Source organism: Protobothrops mucrosquamatus, unplaced genomic scaffold (assembly GCF_001527695.2).
Source record: "Protobothrops mucrosquamatus isolate PMUCROS unplaced genomic scaffold, P.Mucros_1.0 scaffold683, whole genome shotgun sequence".
NCBI lineage: Eukaryota > Metazoa > Chordata > Lepidosauria > Squamata > Viperidae > Protobothrops > Protobothrops mucrosquamatus.
This window is the reverse complement of record NW_015386970.1, coordinates 75988-87082: the sequence shown is the minus strand read 5'-3', so window position 1 is coordinate 87082 and position 11095 is coordinate 75988. Positions and strand designations below refer to the sequence as shown.

The window sequence follows — 11095 nt, the reverse complement described above, 5'->3', positions numbered from 1 at the left end:
TTCTGACAAGCAAATTCAATGGGGAAACCAGATTCACTTAACAACCGTGTTACTAACTTAACAACTGCAGCGATTCACTTAACAACTGTGGCAAGAAAAGTCATAAAATGGGACAGAATTCACTTAAGAAATATTTCACTTAGTAATAGAAATTTTGGGCTCAATTGTGATCGTAAGTCGAGGACTAGTTTACGTTACCAGCCTTAGCATGCCCATGTCATATGTGACATTCCCTACAGACAGTAAGGGCAATATCAATAGGTTTTGACACATTTTAGGTCAAGTTTTACCTCAGGCAGGTTCAAACTGTTCTATGGAAGCTAGATTCTCCAATTCCTTATCTTGTATTCATCTTGTATAAATCTTGTGTTTATACAGGTAATCCTCGGCTTATGACCACAATTGAGCCCAAAGTTTCTGTTGCTAAGTGAGACAGTTGTTAAGTGAATTTTGCCCCATTTTATGACCTTTCTTGCTACAGTTGTTAAGTGAATCACTGCAGTTGTTAAGTTAGTAACACGGTTGTTAAGTGAATCTGGCTTCCCCATTGACTTTGCTTGTCAGAAAGTGGCAAAAGGGGATCATGTGACACCCCCCCCAGGGCCGTGCAACCGTCATCAATATGAGTCAGTTGTCAAGCGTCTGAATTTTGATCCTGTGATCATGGGATAAAGGTAATAAATGTGAAAAACAGTCAAAAGTCACTTTTTTCAGTGCCATTGTAACGTCGAACAGTCATTAAATGAACTGTTGTAAGTCAAAGACTACCTGTACTTCAGGCATCTTTGCTTGGCTCATATCAGAAACAAAATGGCTGATTTAAATTGATCTTTGGCTAATCCAGCAGGGTTGTTCTTAGATTTATTCCAGGCACAAAATCTGCTATTTTGTTTTAATTGAGTCCGAAATTTCCTGCTAAGCAAGGGAAACCTGGGTAGCCTTGAGATATATTGGTCTATATATCTCAAGGCTTACCCAAGTTTCTTGAAGGTTTTCTGCTTTTTTGTTTTAGCAGATTGTCTTCCACTTACTTTTTTTTCTCCATTTTTTCCCTTTCTATTTCAAAATTCGGATATAAAATCTTCTAAAAAAAAATCTGTCCGCCAAGCACCATTGCCGATGAAAATTAGCAGATAACCGAAGACAAGCTAGGAGAGAATTTCTTTAAAAACAGTAAGGTCAAGTAATTTGAAGCACAAGGCTTTCTCAGAATCCTCCCGAAACAGGTTTAGGAGACAACTAAGCCACATTTAGGTGTTCTCTGAACCATTCAAGTGCTATGGATAAACTTCGGTCCTGCTGACATCCCTCAGATGCTATGAGGCTCCTACAGATAGTTGCGTTTTCATTGTGTCTGCAGGAGTAAATCTTGTCATGAGGTAGATAACTGCAGGAAAAGGATGACTGAACAGGGTTTTAAAGTTATTCCTACTTGGAGGTCGGTTCAGGCAAAAGTGAAGTGGAATTACAGTATATCAATTCTAGTCCAATGTTAGAAGCAAGGAAGCTAAGATGACACCTCTAACATGGATCAAAGAAGCATTGATAGAAACATGGACATAGGAGGGAAAAAGGATGGATGGCATAGAATAATTACCAAGTAAAAGAGTTATTTTCTCAAAGAAGACCAAGCTACAAAAGGAGTGAATTACAGGTCGATAATAACAATAACAAAGTTGGAAGGGACCTTGGAGGTCATCTAGTCCAACCTCCTGCTTAGCAGGAAACCCTATACCAGTGATGGCGAACCTTTTAGAGACCGAGTGCCCAAACTGCAACCCAAAACCCACTTATGTATTGTCAGGTGCCGGGTGGGCGTGGCCCCTTGGGTGGGTGTGGCTGCGGTGGTAACGGCAGACTGGATGGGACTAAAAAGTTCAATCAATCAATTCCAACTTTGCGAGATTTCCCCCCCCCCCGCAAGAAGTTGAAATTGATTGATTGATTGAACTTTTTTTTTTTTTGCACACGGTGGCGGAGGCCTAAAGCGAAAAGGTTATATAAAAGCCAGCTGAAGGCCTAGGAGTGGGGCGAGAGCACGCATGCCCACAGAGAGGGCTCTGAGTGCCGCCTCTCGCACATGTGCCATAGGTTCGCCACCACAGCCCTATACCATTTCAGACAAATGGTTGTCCAATCTCTTCTTAAAAACCTCCAGTGTTGGAGCATTCATCGCTTTTGGAGGCAGGTTGTTCCACTGGGTAATTGTTCTAACTGTCGGGAAGTTTCTCCTCAGTTCTAGGTTGCTTGTCTCCTTGATTAGTTTCCATCCGTTGCTTCTTATCCTGCCTTCTAGTGCTTTGGAGAATAGCTTGACTCCCTCTTCTTTGGGGCAGCCCCTGAGATATTGTAACACTGCTGTCATGTCCCCCCTCGTCCTTCTCTTCATTAAACTAGACATACCCAATTCCAGCAACCATTCCTTATATGTTTTGGCCTCCAGTCCCCTAATCATCTTTGTTCCTCTTCTCTGTACTCTTTCTACAGTCTCAACATCTTTTTTACATCATGGTGACCAAAACTGGATGCAGTATTCCAAATGTGGCCTTACCAAGGCCTTGTAAAGTGGTATTAATACTTCACGTGATCTTGATTCTATCCCTCTGTTAATGCAGCCTAACACCGTGTTGGCTTTTTTGGCAGCTGCAGCACACAGCTGGCTCATATCTAAGCACACTGCTTGCTCATACTAGTTTGAAAGATATGTAGATGGCTTTTAAGAAAGCGATCCTCACCTTCTTGCTGGGATGGCCCAGCAGACTGCTTTTAATTTCAACTTCCCCTTATTTTAAACAGATAATCTCAACAGTATCATCCCGTTCACACCTTTGGATTTCTGTGGGGATGTGCTTATTCTTAAAAAGACAGTGTAATACTATCTCGATTTTTATTGCTTGTGTTCATTTTGAACATGCTGTTCCTTTCACTTCTATTCCAGATAAGAGAAATGCCCCACCAATTCTCAGTTTCACTAGTCCTGGGGTGGGGAACTATAACCCCCTTTTGATTTGTTCCATGCTGGCTCAGGAATTCTGGGAGTTGAAGTCCACAAGTCATAAAAGGGGCCATAGTTCCCCACGTCTGCACTAGTCACTCCTTGTTCCTCCTGATTTTTACTGGATATTTTAAGAGGCTCTAGTAAATTATTTGCACAATGCCTAAATCATTAAAAAGTTTTTACTTTAAGTATCTTTAAACTCCCACACTTTTTAAAAGTCAAAATAGAAATTACTTTCCTGGTCTTTATGTGCCACCTGCTGGTTACAGATATTTACTGTCTCCATATATTTTCATGAGAATGAAGAGACTACGGTCCTCTTGTTTATTTTCTCTTAGTAAGTCCCTCCTTGAGGCAATTTTTTTTTATTTTGCATTGGTCCGGTGACAAACATTTAATTGGGCAATTTCTGAATTGTTGAAAGTCTGGTTCCAGAAAAGCCAATATCTTAACAGAGTGAAATCAAAAGTGTAATATGAACTGACTTGATTAGGATTTAAAGCTAGGACTTCTATATCTGTGACATTATTATATCAATCCCACTTTCCTTAAATCTTTGAGTTTAATTACACAAAATGTTAATATACAAAGTCTATACAAGTAGTCCTTGACTGACAGTCATATGTTTAGTGACCATTTGAAATTACAACAGCACTGAAGACAATGACCTAGGACGGGTTTTCATATTTACAACCTTTGCAACATTCCCATGGTCACATGATCAAAATTAAGGCGCTTGGCAACCGGCATGTGTGAATGATGGTTGCAGTGTCCCAAGGTCATGTGAACCCCATCTGTAATCTTCCCAGCTGGCTTGCAACAAGCAAAGTCAATGCGGGGATTCAGAATCACTTAATAACTCTATAATTCACTTAAGAACTGCAGTGATTTGCTTAACGTCTGTGCCAAAAAAGATCATAAAAATGAGGCAACGGCCTCGCTTAGCAACCGAAATTTTGGGCTGAATTGTCGTCAGTCAAGGACCACCAGTATTATGTAGATTTTTTTTTTAAAAAAAGAATTGAAATACGTATGCTGAATGAAATGGAAGCAGATTAAATCAGAGTAAGCAGACAACTGACAGTCAACAACAATAAAAATAACCTGGAGCTTGAATTCATTTCCCTATGAGAAGAAGCCAGAACATTTGATATTCTTTTAGGTTGAAAGGTGACAGAGGAATTACACAATCGAGGTGTATAAAATTGTAGATGACTTGGAGGAAACTGTTGCTCTGTGTGTGAAATGAGCTGTTTCTAAATTTGGTAAATAAATAAATAAGATGCCCAGGGAAGTTATTTTTTTCCCCTCTGTTAAAAGATCAAGAGCAGGGGGGGGGTTATTCAATAGCAAAAGAATGGAATTAGTCATGCAGTACGCAACTGACCTGTGGAAACCATAACCCTAAGTTATAGTGAGGACTGCTAGCTTGCATGGCAAAAAGAAGATGGAATAAACTCACGGTGTACAGCTCTGCCAAGGGCTACTGATCATGAAAATTCAGAGTTACTCTGGGTTGGGGGCAGCATGCCTTTAAAAGCCCCTTGCAGAGGAACAAGGATGGGAAAAGGGTGGGTTTCCATCTTCATTTGGGACTACAAGTTGTTCTCAACTTACTACCATAATTAAGCCCAGAACTTCCATCGCTAAGCGAGACAACTTTGCCCCATTTTACAACCTTTCATGCCACAGTTGTTAAGCCAGGGGTAGGCAACCTTGGCTCTTTTATGACTCGTGGACTTCAACTCCCAGAATTCCTGAGCCAGCATGGCTCAGCATGGAAACCTCTCCCTTTCTCCTCAGCATGGCTGGCTCAGGAATTCTGGGAGTTGAAGTCCACAAGTCATAAAAGAGCCAAGGTTGCTTACCCCTGTGTTAAGCGAATCACTGCAGTTGATAAGTTAGTAACCCGGCTGTTAAGTGAATCTGGCTTCCCCGTTGACTTTGCTGGTGAGAAGGTCAACTTTGGTGATCACATGACCCTGGGGCAGTGCAACCATCATAAATTTGAGTCAGTTGCCAAGCGTCTGAATTTTGTTCACACGACCAGGGGGATGCTGCCACGATTGTGAATATGAAAACAGTCATAAGTCACATTTTTCCCCCAGTGCCATTGTAACTTCAAACGGTCACTAAACAAATGGTTGTAATTTGTTGTAATTTGCCTGTACTCCGGGCATCTTTGCTTGGCTCATATAAGGAACAATGGGCTGGTTTAAGTTGGGCTTTGGCCTAATCCAGCATGGCTCATTCGAGGCACAAAATCTGCTCAAAGCTTGTGAGTCAAGGTTTACTTGTAGTTTATATATCAGTGATGGCGAACCTTTTAGAGACCAAGTGCCCAAAAACTGGCCCTGGCCCAGCTCCACCCCGATCCCCTGCCCTCAGGGCCACTCACCGTCTCCAGGGCCCGCCGCAGATCGCCCAGCAGCGCCATGGTAGCTCGTGCCCTCTGCCCGCGCCCCGCAGCAACTGTGCGCGATGGGGCGTGAGGGCAGAGTCTTGTCTACGCTGCCTGGCTGCCATGTCCTTGGCTGCACTGCTCCACGTGGGCCACGCTCGGGGGCAACTCTTCTCCAGGAGGGCTGCTAGTGAGGAGGGGGTCACGGGGGGGGGGAAGCAAGACTGGGACAACAGCACGTGTGCCCACAGAGAGGGCTCTGTGTGCCGCCTCTGGCACCCGTGCCATAGGTTCGCCACCACTGTTATATATGATTCTTACTGAACTATCCTTTCCCTGGAAAAAAATGTCTTGCCATCAATTTTTTCTGGTTTCTCCGATATCCAATATGGGCTACAGATAATCTTCCATTTACAGTATATTTGTTTAGCCCCCGCAAAATTACAGTGGCACCGAAAAAAGTGAGTAACAATCAGTCCTTGCAGTTACAACTGTCACAGCATCCACACGGTTATGTCATGAAAATTTGGATGCTTGGCAACTGGAAATTATAGTCCCAAGTCCCTTGTTCATGACTGTAACTCAAGGACTACCTATACAACTTACAACCACAACCGAGTGCAAAATGTAGGTTGCTAAGTGAGAAATTTGTTAAGTGAGTTTTGCCCCATTTAACGTTTCTTGCCACAGTTATTAGGTGAATCACTGTAGTTTATACATTAGTAACACGGTTGTTAAGTGAAGCTGGGTTTCCCAATGACTTTGCTTGTCTGAAGGTCGCAACAGGTGATCGCATCACCTTGAGACACCGCAACTGTCATAAAGATGAGTCAGTTGTCGTAAGTGTAAAAAAGGTCATCAGTCACTTTTTTTCCAGTGCCGTTGTAACTTCGAGCAGTCATTAAATGAAATGTTGTAAGTCAAGGACCACCTGTAGTCAGCTTTGCAAGGGGATTCTGCTTGAAGGATTAAAAAAAACCACATCCTTTTTCTCTCTTTTTTCCCCAGGGATCCAGTCCGAGTGTAGCAGTACCAGGATGCTCCGGAATCGGAACAACCAGACAGTTTACACGGCAAAGGATAACTCGGGTGAACCTCAGGGACCTCATATTTTGTTTAGAAAATGAGCGAGAGACAAGCCATTCACTATTGCTCTATAAAGCATTCCTTAAGTAGAAGTGGAGAAGATCAAGGTATTTTTTGGCAAAAGAAGACCCTGGGGACACTTTTTATATATATTTGCAGATTACGCCTTTTTGTAACAAGCCTATGGGATATTGTTTTAAATCCAAATCAGAACACCCCATCAACAGCCACCGCCCTGGGACAGCCATCTCTTTGCAAGGAGCCCGTTTTCTATTTCCATTGATCATTAACCCTTTGACGTGAGAGAGAGATCTCTGTCTTTGACAGTCAGGAGACGTGGAAAGGCCTAAGGAGACAATATGCGGACAGTTGAAAGTTTAACTCATCTCTTGGAGTGGCCTTCTTGTCAAACAAGCCATATTATAGAGACTGAGGGAACCATTAGCAAATAACCAGCTACTCTGTGTCAGATGATCCTGTAGCAATTCAACATTAATTGTGCATTTTATTTCAGTTGTACTTTAACTCAAAAAGCATCTAGGTATATATATATATATACATATATGTATACCTACAGCAGGTGACCTCATTTTACTTTAGCTTTTAAAAGAAGTCAGCTAGCAAAATAAATTGATTTTAATAAATATTTATCTTTACCTTCCTGCCCGAGATGGTTCAAATTCTACACAACATTTAATTTTAAGCGTAACCTCAATTCTTTTTTAATCTTGTTATTTTTGCTTATTAGAGGCACCCCACCCAACTCTGAAGATCCACAAAGGACAGTTCCTTCTGAATGTTTTATCAGCATCTGTACAAAAAAAAAAATTAAAAAAGGAAAAAAAGAAATGCATTTATTTGCTATAGTTTGTAAAGCTGTAAAGTTTAAAACAAAAAAACGAAAAACGAAAAAAAAAATAACTTTTCAGCATAAATATATTTTACTTGCACTGTGTTTTTTAGCGAAAGTGAAAGCTTAGATTAAATAAAAATCAGAGTTGAGAGGAATCATCAAAAAGGCAGTTTTCTCAGTGTGAAATCAAGTGTTGAAAAAAAAAATGGTTGGTGTATTTTGTCAGTAATTGTACATAATTTTTTGGCACATAACATTAAAAAATGGCTATGTAAACTATAATTATTTTGCTAAAAGACTGTATGCAAAGCTTATGGGCTTAACTTTAAAGATGTCCAGAGCAAAATTCCCCTGTTTCTACCTATTTTTTTATTACAAATATACTAATTGGTTCTTTATATTTTCAGAGGTTATTGTATTAAATTGTCTATTGATAGTACTTTTATGACTGTAAATATGTCGGTTTTCTTTGTGTGAACTCTCATGTTAGATTTTCAAGGGCAGGGCAGCTGGGGACCTTCCTTGCGCAAACCCTACCCGGAATGAAGGTTTGCTGTGCACGAACTGGCATTGATTTGAACAGAGCCTTGTGCAAGGAGAGTTTCCAGTGCATTTGTACCTTTTCTCCTTTTTTTTGTGTGTGTGTAAAACTGAACGCTGATCAGTATTTTTATCAACATCCAACAAACTGTTACACCTTTTTATTTGTCTTTTAGGGAAAAAAAATAAGAGAGAGAAATCCTGTCTTTCCATTTTTTTTATGTAAATTTTGCACAGTCCCTTGTTCATATGTAAATATTTTACTTTCAAAAATGAAGTTTTTAATTGCTATTGTTTTATATAGGATTGAAAGAAAATTAACTCCTTTATTAAAAACAAATTTATCTGTATCTGACTATGTATTTTTGATCTATAAACTATTTTCGTCTCTGGATTTATTTAAACCCTACCTTTTTTTTCTCCCCCTCTCCTTTCTTTGCATTGCTACATAATCAAACTTCTAGAAGAACAGTACTACTTTTTTTTGAGTAGTATCTAAAAAGCACAGTTTGAGAGCCCTGTGCCTAAATACAGAAGCAAACTGCATTGAGGGAACTTAACTTTTGCACATGGAATAAATTTTACCAGTTATGTAAAACCTTCCAATATGTACTTTGCCCAGTTTCTTTTGCATCTGTACTTCGGTCAGCAGGATTTAGTGATTAGAACCAGGTTGACAGTACTCCAAATGATGCTTTTGAGTTTTCAAAGCCCTTGGAAATTACCAATGTTCCATAATATGTTGATAGCCTCTAGAGACTTGGGAGAAATTAAGGTGTGGGAGGATGCAGTACCCTAGTCCAAGAATTAATCAATCTCTACCTCAGAACATTAGGCTTACATCACAGAGGCCTTCCTTCCTTCCTTCCTTCCTTCCTTCCTTCCTTCCTTCCTTCCTTCCGTCCGGATAAATATCTAATATCCAGTTTGATATTATAGAGATACAGAGCCAGTCTGGTCTAGTGGTTAAGTTAGCAACTAGAACCCGGGAGAGACCATGCGTTCTAGTCCCGCCTTAGTCATGAAAGCCAGCTGGATGATTTTGGGCCAATCACCAGAAGACGGGAAGTTCTAGTCCCGCCTTAGGCATGAAAACCTAAGTGACCTTGTGCCAATCACTCTCTCAGCCCACCCCACCTCAATGGATTGTCGTTGTGGGGGAAAATAGGAGAAGGAAGGTATGCTGGTTATGCTTGCCGCCTTGTAAAAATAATAAAGGTAGGATATAAATATTTTAAAAAATAAAGCCAGGTTTTAATAGTTTAAGGCTTTTATTTAGCTCACTAAGATTGATTTTAAAATTGGAATGGAAAGAGTTTGATCTTTACAGGCTTACAAACTCTGCACTAGAAAACTCCCTGGACAATAACACCTTAAGGTTTAACATCTTGAATTTATTTTCCTATATTTGAATATCTAACTTGAAATATTGCATCTAGTTTTGGTCACCATGGTATAAAAATGATGCTGAGACTCTAGAAAGAGTGCAGAGAAGAGCAACAAAGATGATTAGGGAACCGGAGATTAAAACATGAAGAACAGTTGCAGGAATTGGGTGTCTAGCTTAATAAAAAGAAGGACTAGGGGTGACATGATAGTAGTGTTCCAATATCTAAAGGGCTGCCACAAAGAAGAGGGAGTCAAAACTATTCTCCAAAGCAACTGAAGCCAAAATAAGAAGCAATGGATGGAAACTAATCAAGGAGAGAAGCAACCTAGAACTAAGAATTTTCCTGACAGAACAATTAACGGTGGAATGGCTTGCCTCCAGATGTTGTGGATGCTCCAACACTGGATGTTTTAAAGAAAAGATTGGGCAACTATCTGAAATGGTGTAGAATTTCCTGCTTGAACGGGGTTGGACTAGAAGACCTCCAAGGTCTTTTCCAACTCTGCTATTCTGTTAACTCTGAATCCGCTGTTAAAGATAGGATTGGTGATACAGACAGTAGTCCTTACTTCCTAAGCTCCGGAATCTGCATCCAACGTTTTTGCCGATTCCATTTTGTATTTGCTATCCTATTTATCTTAAGGCTGCTAAAAGCAACATAAATAAGGGAAAATATTGTTATAGCAGGAAACAAAATATTTTTAGCACCGGCATTCAATTTGCGGATTTGTATCTGAGTCAAGGTGCATTAGGAGTATAAAAATGATGGCCTTAGCCATCTTGAGGGGTGTGCAATTTTCAGCTTAATTCTGAGCAGAAATAAGTTCTGAGATCAATAAGGCCTTTTCAGTACATAATGCATTGGGTTGCATTTTACTTAAATGGCAAAATTTGCCTGGGAATCTAACACATCTGGGAACAATTGTAGAAGGCTATTAAGTTCCTTTCCCTTTTTATCCAAAAAAGGGAAAGTTGTGATAATTATTTATTTATAATATTCATTGCTCTTAAATTCGTTCAGTGAGAACTATTACATCCCCCTCCCCTAAAAATACAAAAACAATCAAACGGTTGGGGTAACAACAGAGTTTGAATCCAAGATACTTAATATTTTTTTCTGATCCTGACTGTTCCACCTTTTAGGCCTCTTTAAGAAAAAGGTGGAAGAGACAGGATCAGAAAAAGGAAAGGAGGTGAGATTGTCATGCAGGAATACAAGCTAATTTGAGGGCTAATCCACATAGAGCTCCATTCCCATCTGTCCTGTTTGCCATCGTTCGCTCCCTAGAGACTAAAATGGACGATCTAAAACTTGAGCTGGCCACGAACAAGGAGTGTATATCAGAGGTGGTGACCCTTTGAAAGCTGTATGCAACGAAATTTCATTTTGATGTATGCTGATTGGTGTACATTCAAAGTGACAATAAAGTTATTATTATTATTATTATTATTATTATTATTATTATTATTATTATTATTTACATCAACATGTAATTTAAAGGTGTTTATCAGTCTAGTCTTCTGGGTAAATGGTACGATTTAGGCACAAAACTCAAATCAATGCGATCAAGTGCTAAATTTAAATGGTCACCCCAGCTGCTGCAAACATGGACATCACAGTGGAAGTATATTTCAAAGGTAGGATGTAATAGTATAAGAATAGAATCAGATCTTAGAACGTAAGAATTGGAGCGGTTCTTGGTAATAACCCAATTCAACCAACTGCCTATTGCAGAAACCAAGGCTACATCAATATCCTGAAAAATGGCCATCTAGCCCAGGGGTTCCCAACCCCCGGTCCGTGGACCAGTACCGAGCTGAGGCACG

At 40.0% G+C, this 11095-nt stretch overlaps 1 protein-coding gene across 1 annotated transcript in view; it reads left to right on the top strand.

The window, feature by feature from the left end:
• TAF4 (TATA-box binding protein associated factor 4) overlaps nucleotides 1–8174 on the top strand; it is a 96414-nt gene extending 88240 nt beyond the window's left edge. Inside the window, exon 16 of the mRNA XM_029284526.1 lies at nucleotides 6408–8174. Within this exon, the coding sequence (XP_029140359.1) occupies nucleotides 6408–6575 (168 nt within the window). The 3' untranslated portion in view covers nucleotides 6576–8174. The remainder of the gene's footprint in view (nucleotides 1–6407) is intronic.
• The last annotated feature ends 2921 nt before the right edge of the window (nucleotides 8175–11095 follow it).